The 19,134-nt window shown below is 40.2% G+C and overlaps 1 protein-coding gene across 13 annotated transcripts in view; it reads right to left on the minus strand.

Moving 5' to 3' along the window:
• Nucleotides 1-360: 360 nt before the first annotated feature.
• The window catches only part of GAB1 (GRB2 associated binding protein 1), an 88,725-nt gene continuing 69,951 nt past the window's right edge, over nucleotides 361-19,134 (minus strand). For 4 of the 13 annotated variants that reach the window (XM_075614407.1, XM_075614445.1, XM_075614518.1 and 1 more), the window contains 5 exons: nucleotides 9,630-9,719; nucleotides 8,674-8,776; nucleotides 8,016-8,139; nucleotides 4,452-4,574; nucleotides 361-3,170 (listed from right to left, as the gene is read on the minus strand). In XM_075614407.1, coding sequence (XP_075470522.1) covers nucleotides 3,012-3,170; nucleotides 4,452-4,574; nucleotides 8,016-8,139; nucleotides 8,674-8,776; nucleotides 9,630-9,719 — 599 coding nt within the window. In that variant the 3' untranslated portion in view covers nucleotides 361-3,011. The remainder of the gene's footprint in view (nucleotides 3,171-4,451; nucleotides 4,575-8,015; nucleotides 8,140-8,673; nucleotides 8,777-9,629; nucleotides 9,720-19,134) is intronic. The other 9 variants (XM_075614417.1, XM_075614453.1, XM_075614470.1 and 6 more) reach the window with 7 other exon arrangements.

Here is a 19,134-nt window from a genome sequence, read left to right on the forward strand (position 1 = left end):
CTGAATTAAGGGGCAGTTATTGTTTGGTCCAGAACTTTCCTGTTATAAGACCAAGTTACAATGCTTAGAAAAAAGGGATAAAAACATTAAAATATGATTTAAAAGTACACCTACATGTCTTTTTTTACATTTATTTTTAAATGCATCATTAATCTACTTTCGCCATACAGCATCACACATATAATGGTTATTAGTCGGAAATGCACCATTGGCATGTTTCCAGTTATAAAACAAAAGTAAAATAAAAAAAAATTAAATTGCTGAATTATTCACTACATTTTAAATGCATGTTGTTAAGCGCCACTGCGCCTTTAACTCAATATTTAACTTCATACAACAATTGTAACAGACAAAAAGACAGACATGAACAAGACAGGTTTATTTGTAAAATAATGGGAAAGAATGTCTAGTTTGTTTAGCATGGTGTTACAGGAGCACATACAGTTTAGTTTCAGTGCCACCTTTTTGTACCCAAAATTAACACCATACTATTAACACCAAAAAGACTACTCTTTTTCCATGTGCGGACACAGAGAAACATTAATATTTTACTGTATTAAGTCATACGGCCAAGTAACTATTAATGAGTTTGTTACTATCACTCTTGTATGAAATTCAAGTACCAAGACATCATTTTGCATAAGGAAGCACCATTTTGTTTTTTGTTTTTACCGTAAACCATTTTTAGTAGGAACCGGGGGAATTGAAAACCAAAAATGCAACAGAACTACAACTAAAGGACAGAATGTACTCTAAGAAAATGGCAACCAGGACATTCCACTAAGCAAAATCCTCTCTGTGCTTTACAATATGCTACAGGAACCAAAAAAAAAAAAAATGTTTCGGGACAATTTAGGCAAAAGGTGCACATTCCATATGCAAATATCTTATTCCCAACTTCAAAATGCATTTAATACTTTAAAATATTGTATACATTACCAATTAAAAGACAACATTTTATATGTTACCAATAAAGAGACATACATTTCGAGAAGTGGGAGAACAGAAGCAATGCTATATACACATTACTGGTGCTTGCATGCCTTAAAACAGTAGTACTACGCACTTTAACAGAGCTAAAAAGTCTCTTGTCTGCATCTTGGGAGAAATATATATATATATATATATATATTCACATGCCCTAAAAGTCAAATACTGGGAAAAATTCCAATAAAAACTGCTGTTATGCACTTTTCAAAATAAAATGAATGAATATTTGATTCTGTGTGAGAAATAAATGCATAGCAGTACAAAAACTTATATCCACTGAACCCTTTCAAATCCAATGTGCACGCTATGTACTGCTTTGCAAGCTACATGAATTGGTTAAGGACAAAAGCAAAGCATAGAAAGCTTTTGAGGGAGGGGTAATTTGAAAATAAAATGTTACAGGGGGTTCAACTTGTTTCTCTAAAAATGTTATATACAAAATAACAGTTTCATAGGAAACTTTAAATATAAGGCAAAGCAGGTGTTAAAAGTAAAATATATCAATATAAAGGGCACAGTGGTGTCAAAAGATTTCTAATCCCAGCTACATAAAAAAAAAATCACAGTCTTTTTCTAGTACTATAAAAGTTAAGGGCAGCGGTCTTAATAAAGTATTAGTATTAGGACGTGCACAAGGAACATGCTTAGATTTCACTGTAAAAACCTGATCCGTGTATTAGCACAGCAGTGCTTTGTACGTACCTGATTAATATTAATCTACCTTCTGTAAATAATGTAAAAAAGATAACTACTTGGAAATAAACGGTATGGTCACAAAAAAAGCATCACACACCATCTGAGATGTGCAGGTTAGTTCCATTTAATTCCATCAGTTTCTTTCACTAGTGTAAGATGCTACCCTGCAGGATCTCCACAAATCAAACATAAAAACGTAATAAAAAATACACTATCGTTTTGTTTTGTTTTTTGTCCGGAGAAAGGACTAATAATGCTCAAGGCAACTTCGAAGTAATTACATATGTGTTAAAAGTATAACCGTTTCTAGCTTCACGTCACCTCTTAGAAGTTTCCAGTATTAAACCAGAAACAAATTCTATCAAGCTGTTTTAAGTCGAGGATTAACAAGTCAGGATATCACTTTTCAAAATTACAAGTAGTTTAAAAAGCACCAGTCCTATCCCTTCAAACAGTAATTTAGGAGGAAGAGGAGGAATCAAAGCACTTAAAAAAAAAATATTCAACACACTGTTTTTCCAACTTGTGATTCTATAGTAAGTATTTAATCACACAGACTGCAAAAATGTTCCTGTTCAAGCGAAGCAGAAGGTTTGGTGAGGTCACTGGATAATGTTCCAATGTCAGCACTAAATGGCCAGAGCCTCTAAAAAAAAAAATCTTTTAAAAAGAGAAAGGAAAGGCCAGCCCTCCCTTAAAATAAAAATACACACGTATTACCAAGGCACGGAAAAGAAAATGAGGGGTGATGCACAAAAAGGTTAATTAAAATGTCAGAATAACTGCTAAGGTGTATTGTAAAATAAAGTTTGGCAGGTGCTTCAACGACTTCAAGCCATAGAAGGCCAGTTACTGTACATTGCAATGCATTGGAGGCCTCTAGTACTTACGGGGTTCATCTAGATTTTAATTGAGGCATATATTAGTGTATGAAAATACATTGTAGACCGTCCAATCTGAATGAAAAATAAGCTAAGTTCATAACAAAAAAAAAAAACAAGTGTTAAATACCCGAACCATTGTTTGAGCCGCAAAAAAGTGCATAAACATAGTAATACTACAAAACATGGCTAAATGTGTTAAACGAATGGTTCATGGGAGACAGTAAGTTTTTGACATAGTACAGTATTTACATGGTGTGGGCTCTACAGATGGCACAGAGGACAATTCCGTCTTTGTCTCACTGCTTCATCTGAAATGTTCCGTAGGATGCAGATTCCATCTTTCCAAAAACCTATTATATAAAGGCCTATGCTCTCCATTTCGTGACACGTAAAGCATGCCTCCTCTTTCACACAAGGTAAGTCTTCAGATACTGGAAGCACTCATTTTACACTCTTGGTTGGGGTTTCAGATTCAGTAGACTGTCTCCCATCAGTCCATGCTTCTCTGGTGCTTTTCAGCGCGAGGGTTTTCTGTTTGTCCACTACAACATAATCCACTTTTTCATCTGCAGCGCTGCTTCCAGAACCACTGTTCTTTTTCTACCCCAAAAAAAAAGTAAGCAAGAGAGAGTCCATAAATTATTCTGTAACATGGAAGGCACTTTCAAGTTACAGATCTCAATTTTTAACATATTCATAAACTTGAACAAACAATTTTATTTATGATCATAACTGCAATAAGTAATAGAGGGAGAGTGGTCCCTGCTCAGCCTAATATAAAGGACGTTCTAGAGGGGTGTTATCAGGGAATGCGTTTGGAGCATAGAAACCATAAAGGTGCCTTTTAGATGCACTCAACCTCTACTTGAGGTAAAATAATAAATTGTTTCATTATAACATATAGAAAACAATCTTAAAACTTATAAAGTGCATGAGCGTAGGCAGCTATATAAAGATAGCGTAATATCTTTTCCTCTGTAACTGTTATAGTACAGTTTTACCAATACCGAGGAAACTTACAATACAAATATTGAATACTTGCCACTAGGCCCCGATACTGTTTTGCCCACAGTCCTAACAATATTTCACTCAATGGAGACCTCTGTATAAAGTAAATGGTCGGAGTACTCGCATTTATACTCAAGGATATATTTCCTGATGTGTCTAAAAAAGTGAACACCAATATTTACAAAACCTATTTACAAACAAGTGAAACTGCTGCAGCAGCAGATACCATTCCGTTGTTACACAGCAAGTAATTCCTCTACTCAACTGCATGGTTCTGTCTAGCAATGCTATGACGTGATCAGGGAGTTTAAGACATTGGTTGCTAAGCTAGCAACAGGTGAGACAATAGGTGAAAAAATAGTGCTAAGCGGCTTTTTAACGTGATGATGGTAAACTCTGTAATATACCCAGTCTAGACTAATCTCTAGCTAGTGGTTGCCTCATGGGCCCACATCATAGTTTAGCTTGTTACACTGATATATATATATAATTGTGCAAAGCGCTGCCTCGTGAAACTGAAACCTGCGTTTCAGTCGCACTGATGCAGTGATGATCGTGACATCACAACCCAACGCGCGTTTCATTCTGACACACACTTAAACAATTTATTATTTTACCTCGAGTAGTGCATCTAAAAAGGGACCTTTCTGTTTTCTATGCTCATAACTGCAATAATCGTAAACTTGCTGCACATGAAAAGACCAATTATGGATGGCTATTTTTGTTAGAACAGGTTATATTGAGAGCAGAACTAACTCCAGGTTAATCTTGGTTAACATCATCGACTATATACAAAACCGGTACAGAAAAAAAACAAAGAAGAATTAAAATGTCTTAATTTTAGACATACTTCTTTTGATTGACATTACATACCTTTCGTGGCGGTGTTGATTTCCCCGAGTCTAGATCCAAGTCTAAATATTCCACCTGTTTGTCCCCTTTAGGTTTTATCATAGGGCTGTTCCCACCATCAACACTGCTGCTCCCAAACAAATTCTGCAATTAAAACAAGACTGATGAAATATCAAAATATGCCTGCTCTGTCAAAGAATAAACAAGAGCAAAATGACAGGGTGAAAGAAAAAGAAATAGGAAGGCATGTGGTATTTAGACAGTGATATATTCTTATTGTGGCAAGAAAACAATAAGATGTTAGTCATTCTTGGCATATTATACATTAAGAGTAATGCTTACATATAAATGATGTATTGATATCTAGTTTATTTTTTCATGTATGTTCTGCTAGGTTACTGAAATTGTGACACTGCAGGATGCAATTTATGCATATGATTCAATGTATGGGTAGTTTGTGGATTAAGAGAAGGGGGGACTGATAATTGTTGTGGTGTTCCTAGGTTTTCAGTTTTCCATCTATTAGTGTTATTCCTTAAATCAGCAAGCTGTATATATATAAAGAATACATGGATATCTTGTGCTTACATATGTATATGCAACCATCCAGCCAAAAGTCTTATTCTCAGTCAAACATACTACCCATAAACGGTCTTCTTATACTACAAACCATGGTCATCTTAAAGCAGTAACCAACAAAACTTTATTTTTAAACTGTATTTGATCCAGCGAGTCTCCCTTTCCCCACCCAGAGCTAAACGGCTTTACTCTAAGCTTTGGGCCCCCCCCGCGGCTGCAGATAAATAAAACTAAAAATTAACAGACAATGAGGGTACCTCAGCTTTCTATTGGGTGATCTCAGCAGTCATCTTTGTTTCTCAGAAACTTACTGGCAAAATTAAAACGTTTTATTTCTATACAACCTTTGTGGGGGAGGGTGGCGTTAAACTCCTGAGAACCACCTGGATCAAAAATTCACATTAGCAGGGTGGCTTACCGCTTACCAAATGTTGGTTTACTAAAAAGATCCTTCAGTAAAGCCTTCAATATCCGTAAATGACTATTGCAAAATTCTGGCATACATGTATTCTTCAGAAAAACCTTTGAGACCTTACAAGTCCATGCTTTAATGTGCATAAAATTACAATGTTGAGGTTTTGAAAGATCACGTGCTTAAGAAAAAAATCTCCTCTTGGCCCCTTATCAGACATCTTAAGCTAAAAACTTGCATCACCACACCAGTAATAAAAAAAAAAAACACACCGGTAGGGGAACTCTTTTGAAACTCCAATAATAATATCAAGGACATGAAAGTTACAATCAAGGGAAATTTCAGAAAAAAAAATAAAAAAAAATAAACTCATGCAAACTTTTGATACATTGAATACAGGACTTAATTGGGGGAAAATATGTGTCTGATCATGAAATACAAATACAGTATTCCTTTGTAATTTAGGTATCCCAATATAGTGTTCGACAAACCTATACATTTGCACGCCCCGGGCGAGTGGATTTAACATCGTGGCGAGCTCCTATTGGCCCAAGTAGCACACGTGTGGTACTAGGTGACGAGTAGATTTTTTTTGTTCGGCGAGTAGATTTTTTGGTGATTTGTCGACCACTGCCAATATACAAACATTCTGCTCTCTACACCTCACACCTTCATTTCCCTTTTTGCATGACTGGTACACTAACCAGGGAGCGTAATCATTTTTCCCTGCGCTCCCCTGCTGGCTATTCCCCCTCCGCCCCCCTCTGCTTACCTTGGTTCTGACATCATGTTGCCATGGCAATGCGGCGTCATGACCCCGCAGCGTCATTTGACGTCACCAGGAGCGTCTGAACCACGGTAAGGAGAAGTTTACAGAGTCCCTGCAGCTCCCCCGGCATTAATTTAAATGCCTTCGAGCAGCATGCAGGGCCTCTGTAAACCCCGCGTCCCCATAGCAAATCAGGGGGGGCACGCCCCCCACTTTGTGCACCCCATGCAATAACCCTCTGTCTTGAAGCCTCTACCCTGACCAATATGCATTTTTGCATTTCAATGTTACTCTGAATCACACTATGGTAAATCCCCCCCCCCCCCACACACACAAGGGTGGCTATTAGGGTGAACCAATAGAGGTGCAAGGTCATTGCCTCTATGAAGACGTGGCTTTCTGTTAGCTCACCAGAATGAGACAGACCCGGGGACTGTATTGTTATACTAAGCAAATGCAAAAATACGAGGCAACATTAAAATGGATGTATTTTGGGGACCGAGTGACTCCCAGCCCAAAAGGAAAAAAGAAAAAAAAAAGAAACAACTGCAGATGATGTGTTACGCAACATAGAAAAGTTAAGCACAATGAAAAACCCCAAATATGACTACCTTTTTGTAATTTACTGCACAGTACAGGTTATAAACTAGTCATTGCACTGGGACAGGATTGTATTTAGAACACGGTTGCATCACAGATGACATGCTACAACAACAAAGTTATGGTATCTAATAATAATAAAGCTGGCTTCGTGTGTCTAAAAGGTTTCGAATGTATTGCAAAAATGGTTAATTGGGATACAACGCGTCTCAGATTTTGGTTGCTCAATAACATAACCGGACTCTACTTTCTCTACTGGTCCTATGGTCACAGGTTTAATAACCTTTGAGCGGATATGGCCGACAGCCTAGTTACAGGCCTGGATCACGGTTGGGGGCTTGTACATTTAACAATGCGACGTGTGATCAGGGTGAATATATTAAAAAATATTGCGTTTTTTTCCTGACTGAGTACATGGACTTACAACATTTAACATTGATAATGTAAACTCTGCCGGTGAATGTCCAAGTATGTGGCGCAAAGTAACACTTGTTCACCAGCTCATTGATCTCTTGTTCAGTCACCTGAAAGGTGCACCGCACTGTGCTACTGTGACTACATTTGGTACTCTTCAATGTAAAAGGTTTTCCGGAGGCAGTTGCCAAATATAAAACATCCCTTTCTAACCACGTAAAAATTTTCTAGATTTAAATGTATTATTACTATGATATCACTCATGATACTCTGTCCCTTCAACTCTAAGGCCACGCTTATAGTGCTGGCGACGGCGACGCGACCGATGACGTCACCTGTCGCCACCCGTGAAAGTTGTAATTTGATTTGAAGTGATTGTCGCCAAAGGGTTCACATGTGGCGACTGTCTCTAAAAAATCAAATAGACCCGGCTTCCAAATTGTCAGACGCGACGTCGCTCCGTCGCCCTTACTATAAGCGCTGGCGACGAAGTAAATTGATTTGTTTTGGAGCGACGTCGTGTCGCCATCACAAGGCACTCTAAGCGCAGCCTGTGTAACCTCAAACTTTAAGCTATTTTGGGCACAATGTACTTCAAATCACCACAGGAAATAACATACATGCATGCCAATATATTATTCACCTACTTGTTCTTTCTGTATCTGTGTCATAACTGGAGTCTTTTATAAAAGGTGTGTATAAAAACAGCAATAGGTTTAAAATACGTAAGCCAAGTATGGAGCGGAAATGTATGAAGATATAAGACAGGGTGGTATATGAAGACAGTAGTGAAGATGTAGGTTTTACATACGGAGTCTTCAGTGGACAGATTTGGGTTCATGGCCACGTAATTTTCTTCACTGTCCAGGGAATCACTGCTGGAAGCTGTGCTATGTACTGAATCCGGTCTGGGAGGCATAGGAAACCTGGAGGAGCTAATTATCAGTAAATATTTTACAAACAATAAAGCTTGCATAAATGTGATGGTTTAAAAAATTATTAAACAGTTATAATAGTCAAAATAATATAGCTATACACACAAGGTGTGTGTGTGTGTACCCATTTGTGTACACATACATATAAAGTATACAGTATAAAGACCATTTCAGAGATGGGGTTTAAAAAAAAGATTTTAGTACACATCTATATATACTTTTTTGTTATTTGTCCTTTTCTATCTGTGTGGTAATACAGGCCAGCGGTTGCATTAAACATCTTAAAACTTAACGCCCCAATAGTCTCAAGGGTCCCCTTTTTATGCCGAGACACCGACATAATTATTAATTGAAATTGGTGTCTGGCTGAGATCCTCCAATCACTATTTATGATCAGGGGTTAATAAATGGCCCTGCAGTGCATTTCTTATTAGTCTAGCAGGGAAAGGGTCAAATACATTATTTCTCAACCACTCAATTTGGACATTTTTGAGCATGCTTCAAAATATGTATAAAATCTTTAGAAATTCTTACTCTCGTGTGAAGCTTCTAGTGACTGGAGATCGTACTGGTGTTTGCATCTGCAATTCTTCCCATTCAGTCAAAGGCTTGATTTCCAACGGTGCTGGCTTTGCTGCTGGGGAACAAATAAAGAGTATTTTTAGTTTTGAGCAAAACGCAAATATACTTCTATTCTTTGGGAAACAACAATCCTGGATGTTATTGTGCCAGTCACTGAAGTCTGATTCAAATAAAACTTTAGACACTGGACATTTAATCCAATGCAGGACTGATGTCTAATGCATGCAAAGACTGAAAGAAACGCAAGAACGCAAATGTGATACTAAAGAGTACAGTATGTATTACTAGTATTCATAAAATGGCAGGATTATTCATTCTGTGATAAAACGTTACATCACTTCAACTGCAAGCGCTTCCTAATTCAGACGACAAAACAATTAATTCGAGAAAGAAAATACAATGACACGGAACTATTCATTTACTTTACCCTATACATAAAAACCTGTACAAATTGGTAGTGGCAATTTTTATTACTATTTAAAAAAAGGTAAAACTGGTGTAGATTGGATTTATATATTTGTACAGAAAAAAACCAATATTACCACCTCATATTAAGCAACACAACATACCTTTCCCGCAGGCTCAGTCTGTATTAACTTTTTTGTGCAATATAATATTTTTTTTTTTACATGTGTAACAAAAGAAAAACCCACTCTTAATGTTCACAAACCTAAAAGGCTTGTGGAAATATAATATAATATATATTTATATTAACACACTTGTTTGTCCTTTAATAAATACAACACAACTATGCAATCAGGTTACAATCCAATGGCTATTCCGTTTAAATATATTTGACTTAAAATAGGCATTACTACACAACAGTGCATAAAAGATAAAAACAGTTGCATTTACGAATGTAAATCATAAAAAAGCCAACACAATACGTGGAGAGCTAAAGTACATACCCTTTCTTCTTGTGGGAAAGTCACCTATGGTTTGTGAATCAGTTCGCTCTAAACCATGAGGTTTAGGTCTTAAAATTTTAGGGCTCTGACCTAATTGGCAAAAAGAAGACTCTCTTAATAAAATGTTTTTTTTGTTGTTGTTTCTTCTGGAAAAAAAAAAAAAAGGCAGGAAAATGGAATTCTGCATCAAAAGCGGCGGAATCCAGCACAGCAATGGTTAATTGTATGAGCAAAAGCAACCCGGGAAGGAGGCTCTCCCAGCTGAGCTGCTCCCATGCACCACACTGAAAAGAAAACTAGTACATGCCAAAAGCTAGTCTCAAGCAAGCAAAACAGGAGGCAAGATTCAAAACGGCGGCCTTTAGTCTCCACAAAAACAGGTTGACGGGAAAAACCCAAAACAAACAAAACAACAAACAAACTTACCTTACTTCAGGCCTGCACAACTCCATTCCTCGAGGGCCGCAAACAGGCCAGGTCTTCGTGATATCACTAGTTCACTCATACTGAGCCACTAATTGAGCCAGCTGTGCTGAAGTAGGGATATCCTGAAGACCTGGCCTGTTTGCGGCCCTGGAGGAATGGAGTTGTGCAGGCCTTACTTAATGTTTTCAAGCTTCATTCCTAGAATGGGTTAATTTTGTGTCTAACTGGATACCACGTTACAACTAATGTATTTCTGTTTAAAGAGGCATTCACATTCACTCTTAGGCCGCGTCACTACTTAGCGTGACGGCACGAAGAAAAGGCCGTACCTCTACAGAGGCAGGCTAGAGAGGGCGCGATTGCCACGCAGACAAAATTATTCGATTTTGCCGTACAGCGACCGGGTCACGTGAGCGGTTCAGCCAATGAGAGTGAACCAGCTCTCTGATGTTACAGGCCTCGCCACCTATCGCCTCTGCGGCAGTCCCAGTCTGAGATATCAAAATGGCGGCCTTGGAAAGTAAATTTGCCCTTAGAAACTGATTTTGCCACACATAAAAAAGTGAATGAGCCTTTCAACTCTTCTACAGAACTTGACTAGAATTCTGCTATTATCAAGTCAGCTCATATTTTTGTTGGCGTCATAAGGTGAAACAAAAGTTATGTTTAATTTGGCAACATTGAAAGTTTGAGACTTCTAGAGTGAAACTAATTGTTTTTGAATATACACCACCATACTTGCATATAATGGTTTCAAACCAAGTTAAATATTTTCTTTATCTACAATGACTACTTGCTCCCCCATTGCTCATCCTTTCTGTAGACCAGGGGAGCGCAATCTTTTCCCCCTGCGCCCCCCTGCTGGCTGCCCCCCCCCACCTTATCTTGGCTCTGGCAACATGACGTCATGTTGCCACAGCAACACGATGTCACGACCACGTAGTGTTGCGTCTTCAGAAGCCGTCTGAGCCAAGGCAAGTTGAGTTTACAGAGGCCTTCGCCGCTCCCCCAGCATTTAATTTAAGTGCCTTCGGGAAGCGCGCGGGACCTCTAAACCCTGCAGAAAATCTTGCGCCCCCCTGCTGTAGACCATATGATCCAATGCCACTTATGTACCAAGCATCCAACAGCTCCCCTTGGAATGGGTAAATAAAAAGGTGTGGCTACCAATCCAGGAGAATTCTGACATCTGCCCTGTGATCAACACATTTAAATTGCCTCAAAAGGTTCATGGGTTACATTTGGCAGACACCACATGAAAGAATAAACTTATTTAACTTGGGTAAAACCATATTTGATGCTAGTTGTAGTTCTGTTTGTTTTTACCATCCTGCATTGTTGCTTTAGTAGATATATATATATATATATATATATATATATATATATATATATATATATATATATATATATATATATATATATATATATATATATATATATATATATATATATATATATATATATATATATATATACACACATGTAGAGTTATCAGTACCGTGTTAGCCGAGCTTCAATAATCAAAAAATAAATATATGATACCGTTCTGTGGCTAACGAAATGCTTTTATTTGTGCGAGCTTTCGAGATACACTGATCTCTTCTTCCGGCGATGTTACAATGAATGATGTTTCATTCATTGTAACATCGCCGGAAGAAGAGATCAGTGTATCTCGAAAGCTCGCACAAATAAAAGCATTTCGTTAGCCACAGAACGGTATCATCGATTTATTTTTTGATTATATATATATATATATATATATATATATATATATATATATATATATATATATATATATATATATATATATATATATATATATTTTGTTTGCTTTCCAATGCATTGCTGGCCCTTCTAGCAGCACAAAGGTTAACACGATTTCAGTAGCTGGTTTAATGATTTTTTTCCCTTCAGAATCTGAACTCAGGGGTCCAACAGAACTGTGCTATTCCTAGCTCTGGGGACCCCCAGTTCTTGAGATACAGTATTTACCTTTATGTGCTGGTAATATGAACGATGACCACCGGGGTCACCGAACAGGAAGCTGCCATGTCCATGCTCTGATGACATTGCAAGTTTTTATTGGCCTGTGCAAGGGAGGCTTCGAAAGCAGCCATATTGGTTTCCCAAGAGGGTCCAGAAACCCATGCACATAAAAACTGAAATATCTCGGGAACTGCGGGTGTTATTGGAGCATGGTTTAGTTCTGAAGGTACCCAGAATTGTTGTTTAAAGGCATATCTATGTTGTCCAACTTTGTTTTTCTAAGGAATGTAAGCGTAACATTGTTCCAGCAGTGTAACTGAAGCCCACTTGCTCACAAGTGGGCTGTGGTTAGATTAATATGTGCAGAGGTTTTAACAAAAAGTTTTGTTTGGGGGGGTTGGGGGATAAACCTCCCTTCATCAACACCTGCCAAAGGAAGGTTTATCCCCCCGAAACATTGTGTTAAAATCCAGCACATTAAGATGTGAAATGAATAAACAGCGGATCCTGCTATTTCAAATGTATTGTACTGCTTAACATAAGCAGTTCCAACAGGACACTGTTTTGAATATTCCTGCACCACAGATAAGCTGATGGTGACCTCAGAAAAATCTAAAGTAGTACAGTATATGAGAGTATGCCAGTTATCAAACATTTTTCTGCTGTTCGAAGCCTGCTGTGTCTCCTTTCTTGTGAATGAGAACTCCATTATGATATTGCTTCATTGGATTAGAATTTCCTGTTCTTCAAGCTCCTTCTTCTGGAAGAACATATGGTATATCATTGGTGGTTTATGCTTGCTCTTTTTATCGGATTATGCCTGGTGTTAATTGTGTTCTTGCACAGTTTCTTGTAGAAGTCTTCAACTCTCTTTATAAGCGCACAATCACTTATTGTTGATCCATCATCTTTGCTTCTTCCCATTTAGAAGTCGCTTCTTTATCTTCATTAAGCTTTTGTCATCTTCAATAGTCTTCACCATATCATGGTTACATTCTTATATGTTCAGTTATATGCTTGTAAACGGTCTTGCACAACTCTGTATATTCAATTTTCGTTTTTGCCCTTTAGAATGGTGTTGTATATACAGTGTATGATTTTATAGTTGAGATTGCAATTTTACAATTGCAGCTGAAGACAGCAGGTTAAATTAATTGAAGTGCTACAAAAGGAAAGATTGATATTTAAGGTAGGTGTAATAAATACTGGTTAAAAGTGCACCTTTTTTCATCCAGTAGCATGGGTAGCCACTGTGATTCCTTGATGACCAAGTAATATTTAAAGAAGCGTTGCCCCATGGGATTTTTACATTTTTGGTAATAGATATGAAGCAGGGGGGTTTCAGTGGTGAACCACATTGATTTTAACTCCTGGGACCCCCTGCTCCCGAGGTACGCACCTCTAAAAGTGTTGCTGGAAGCAGTGCCGGCTGGGTACCCAATATGGCGGACCAAAGGTTCTGTGGGGCAATAGGAAGCCACATCGTCATCTCTTGTGGCTTCCTATTGGCCCGCAGGAGTTTTAAACTGAACAGAGGTACAGGCAGCACCTCGGGGAGCCGGGGGCTATACAGCTCCAGAAATCCACTGCTTCCCACTTAGGGGGAAATAATGATTTTATTATTTTAAGATACAGATGCTTTAACTAAAAGTACCAAATTTCCCACCTACATTTATTGGTAAATCACATTATTAAAACCAGTTTACTAAAGGCACAGCTTAAGAAATATAATGCTAATGTGTGATTTAGGTGATGAAAAGCATAGGGGTGTGTCTTGGGCCGCCTCCTGCTGAATGCTTGTATTGTACCTATGTTTGAATAAAACGTAACTTAATCCAAAGTCTTGAAGCAAATCCATTTACTTATGCTGCATTTATGTTATTTTGAGACCAGGATTGACTGCTCTCCTGAGTTGGTGGCCAGGCGGACGCCGCTTTGCCTTTGTACATTTATTGGCAATTCACATTAATAAAACAAGTTTAATAAAAGCACATATTATGAAATGTAATGCGAATGTGTGGGATTAAAAAAATTGTGTACAATATGAGGTCATTAAAAAGGTAGAAAAAGAACATCTGGCGCCTTTTTAATGGCAATTATGCTGCCATCTTGACAGCAAAGAGAAATGCTGGACTTGACAATTAAGATTACTGCACTGAACACCTATATGTTATATATTCTAGTTTAAACCACTTTTTGAACCAGCACTGGAAATGTCAACCCGGTGCGTCGTCTGCAAAAAGGTATACTTTCCCTTCAAACCCATTTGTAATATCACTAATCAAGATATTAAACAACTGATCAGAGGTATTACACTGGTCACCTTCCCTCTTCTGAATGAGCTCTATTTACCACAACTCTCTGTTGCCTATCCTTCAACGAATGTCTTATCCATGCAACAACATTAGAATCCAACCCAATGCCTCGCAACTTTTAAAATTAGTCTAAGGGCTGGGACCCGCTGCGCCCGGTGGCGCGCGCGGCCACGTGAGCGTTCCCCACCTGCAGGGGAATCCTTCTGAGCAGGTCCCAGTCCCTCCTCGCTGCACGGCTCACAACGTGCTGTGACGCGTCAGCCGCCAGGGGATGCAAGAAAATTGTGATCTCGAGCAGTGACGCGTCACGTGGTGCGCTGATGAGCCTATCAGCGGCGGGAGCTGTCAGACAGCTTCCTACACAAGGTAGGGGGTGGTGTGTGTGTGTGTATCAGCGTGTGCGAGGAGGACATTTGTGGGGGAAGGGAGAGGGAGCGGGAGCTGCTTACCTTTCAGCAGCCCGCAGCAGCTCCCTCCTGCAGCCTGGGAGACCGAGCCCGTGGAGGGAGGGGGGGGGGGGGGGGGGTGTAGCGGGTCCCTCCACTCAAACCACGCCCCCCCCATCCCACTCTGGCTCCCTACAGACCGCATATCGCGGTCTGTGCCTGTCAGCATGCCGCCTGTTGCAGTGCGGGCGCGCTGACTGAGGCAGCGGGGCCTTAGCCTTATGTGGGACAGTGTCAGGTCTTACTAAAATCTAGGTAAGCTCTACACTGATCTATTACCTTAGACACTCCAGTCAAAAAAGATCAGAATCGTTTGACATGATCTCCCCTCATTAAATCTATGGCGTCCTATACATTGCTGGATATTAGATATTAAACAATTCTCTCTTATAGCAGTGTTTCCATTGATTTCCCACTACCAAAAGCAGACTCGCTGGCCCTTAGTTACCTGCCTATTCCCTACTTCCACTTTTGTGAAGTGGGGCTACATTTCATTTTCTCCAGTCATCTAGAACTATACTTCTTAAAAGAGACTGGTTAAATAATTCTGTTAATGGTGTTTCCAGCACCCCTCTAAGCTATTCTAATATCCATGGATGTATCCCATCTCGCCCCACTGACAAACGGAACGTGGACAAGTACTGAAATTAGGACCTTCTCCTCTGTAAATAGACTTGTGTACATCTCCTTTTCATTTATATCTTGTTCGTAACGGTGGTCCCACCCTTTTACCTTCTGCTGTGAAGATTGAGCAAATATTATTATTAAAAATTGTCTGCTACACTTTTGTCTCCATTAACATTTCTCTTGTGCCTTTAGTTTTAGGATGAGAACAGTACGTTGGATGAATCCCGACTTTGCATGTGTATATCGCTTCCTCCCTTCCCGCTGCCAATATCAGCTCCTGTTTATGCCCACATCCGTTTTATTCTATTCCTTTGAGGTTCATGCTGTCCAGCTTTTCTACCTCAGCTGTCTTCTTCAGAAATGAACTTTGTACATCCTCTTACTCCACATTTATTCCAGACATTCAATTCTCGCTTTCCTTCTTCCTCCCCTCTGACTCTCCCATCCTTTTACTGGGGGGGCTTAAATTGATTGTTTGACGATCGCTCTGTCTTCTGGGCATCTAGCTTCGTCTTTCTACCATCCTCCTTTGGAAATCTGCCAATGGGTCAATTCCAACACCAACAAGGATGGCCACTATTTAGGCACTTTCCTTCGTGTGTGCTTCCTATTAATATCAGAACCCTCACCTCTTCCTCTGCTGCTGTAGATGCTTCTAAGGTGCCGTTGTACTCTGCTAATGCAGCATCGGAGTTTTGCAGTGGCATCGTCTGTGGGTTGTGCCAGAGATCTGCAACTCTCACCCTCCCATAGTTGTTTAGACTGCCCTCCTCCTGGGAGGCCTCTAAGACAGTGGTGTCCTTCCAGGTGATGCCTGGATGGGGAAAGAGGATACACAAGACCTAACTTCTCAGCCTGCAACCTCCTACAACAGCAGTGCCTACTGATCGGACAGTACCTGAATTTCCAAAATATCTCACGGAAAAACTATATTCTTACATCCACAGCCAAATTAGAGCCAAACAAGCATAGACCAATCAGATACTGGCAATTGGTAATCAGTGTAACCCTACCACACCAGGATCAAACAAAACAACAACTCCATAGACACTCTGCAGTGGGGATCCAGCCTTTCTTCATTGAATCTGCTTCCTTTTCTGTGAGCAGTTAGCAAGTGGACTGGGCTAGTGTGCAGATCGAGGAGCGGACGACTTTGGGTGACATGGACACACTTTTTCTCCCCTCACCTACTCGCCAAGCGATTTGAGTGATATACACCTCTCACTCTCTAGCATATCCTGGACTTACATTTCAGCATATAGCCTGCTATTTGTCCCTTCACTGCTCAGTATATGCTTCCCATTTTATACATACATGGGGCATTTACGTCACGTATTAAGAAGATTACACATACTCGGTCACCTCAGACATCATCCCTTTTCTTTGTAACAAGTGCTTAAATTTACTGTGCATTACCAGCTATTACCGGTGGTGATATACTAATCATTTACTGCTGTGTATCTCTAATGGACATTTTATGTGGTCATCTCAAAAATACATTACAGCAGTCACTAGATCAAGCTATATCTAGAATTTATTTGCTCTTTTGACATCTTTAGGATTCCATTATCATGCTGTGGATCGTGACTTTGTGCATGCACTTTATTGGCCTTTTCTTTCTCTCCATTTGAGTATAGCTTTGCTATGCGCATGAGTATAGCTGTGCACAAAGTGCTTTCACTACTGTTTTTGAGCATTTTAGAGCTTTCTTTGTTGCATTTTTCTAGATAAACTTTTTGTATTTTCTTTGCTGATCAAGAGTGCTTTAATTGGGTTCGCTCTTCTGTGTATATATATACACCTCCGGTGCCGGGGAGGGGGACGGCTGCGGTGTATGGAAGCAGCGGAGCTCCACGGCGTACCCGGCAAGCGGGGACCGCCATTTTGTAGTTCGCGCATGCGCAAATGCAGCCGTGCGCATGCACAGAGAGGTGAGAAGTTGCGACAGCCATTTTAGGTTCGCACGTGTGCACAGTGCAGTCTTTGCGCATGCGCAGTCCCCAGAGTTGCGGCGGCCATCTTAGGAGAGGCTCCACAAGGGACTACATGTCCCAGGAGCCTGAGAGACATGCAGGTAGAATGTTGACAGTTTGGCAGTTACTGGAGCTAGTCAGTTACTGGCAGTTGGAAGAAGGGGAGAACCGTTGAGGTAGTGTCCAGGGAGCAGTGCTCCCCTGGACTAGGACTAGGTTTGTCCCTTCGGTCCCAGCTAGGTCCTAAGTCCCCTTTTAGAGTGTGGATGCTTTAGGGAAGACCCCAGACAGGGATGCTACCCTTTAGCCTTATAGTGTCAGGTGTAGCACCAGCGAAGAGACGCCACACATTGAGCTGCGGTCTGGGATCAGACCACAGGCAACTCTAGACACTAAGGGACACCCTTCAGCTGGAGCTCCCTCAAGAGGCGGACGTCTTCGGACCAGAGAGAGAATTCAGCAGACGTTGTGGGACCAGACGGATCCCTTTCGCTCATTCAGTGGTACCTGGGTACAGGAGTGCCCAAGGAGGTAAAGTGCACCAAGGGTCCACAGGGGTAGCGCTACTACCTACACTTGAGTGGGACTGACTCATTGGTGGAGGACACCAGGGGTATTGGTGCCCGGCACCCTAGGTACTTTGGGGGACACTCACCCCGTGTTGTTATTATTGTATTGTGTGTGTTATATTGTATGGTACAGTTATATCGTTATTCTATTGTTAGTAAACCAATTGTTATATACTGGTGTGTGTGTCATTTCATTGTAAGTGGTCCTGAAAGGGGTTATTCCCCTGCGCTAGGATCCCTCTCAGGTGGAGGCGCTGCACCGAGGAGAACGTGAGCTCACCCCAGGCTCCCAGCTGCGTGGGCTCAGGCTGTGAGCCACAGGTAACGGCAGCACACGTAGTTCCCTTAGACACGGGAAAAGGGGGTTACATTCATACAAAATCAAAACACGCTAGTTTATACAAACATTTTTGACTACCCTTTATTTTCACTGGTCCAAGAAAGACAGCTCCAACTGCCTAGCTACAGTTCTGAAATCATAATGTCTATTACTATCTCAGGCACTACGAGTACAACTGAGCCACCAATTTAACAAAGCCATTGAGCCATTATGTGGCTCTTAGGTGTATCTTAAATAAGTAAACCATTAAAGTTCAATATTTACAGTTTACAGGTACCAAAAAACTAGAGCACATTCTGTGGGTGAATTTCTATCAGGTGCCCCAAGAAATAGCAACCACGTCATTGTGTCTGGCACTGCAGGGGCCCCATAACAGACTGCTGCATCATGGGAGTTCTGCTCGGTGTCTAGATTAAATCACGGTCTGCTCTCCTGTGAAGCATTGGACGCCATCTGGGCGAGAAGAGGAACAATGACCGCGTGGTGCCTGAAGGACTATGGCTCCACACTCACAGGGTTAACGAAATAAAACTAAAGATATACAAAAATAACGGTCTGCTATGAATCGGTGTATATACATTAGTATATAAAACCAACATGGCAATGATAATTGAAATATAGTAGGATTTATAATGATTTAATTTAAAGGTGGCATAAAAGACAACGTAAAAACGTTAAGGCAGACTTTGATAATAAACACAACTCAAACTACCACGAGACAGGTAATGAAGTGAGAGGTTACCCCATGTTAACAGGACTTATGTCCTTAAAAGCCCAATAGTTAGGTTGTAAGCTTTTCAAGTGAAGAATTAACTGGTCACTA

The sequence above is a fragment of the Ascaphus truei genome, chromosome 1 (genome assembly GCF_040206685.1).
Source record: "Ascaphus truei isolate aAscTru1 chromosome 1, aAscTru1.hap1, whole genome shotgun sequence".
Lineage (NCBI taxonomy): Eukaryota > Metazoa > Chordata > Amphibia > Anura > Ascaphidae > Ascaphus > Ascaphus truei.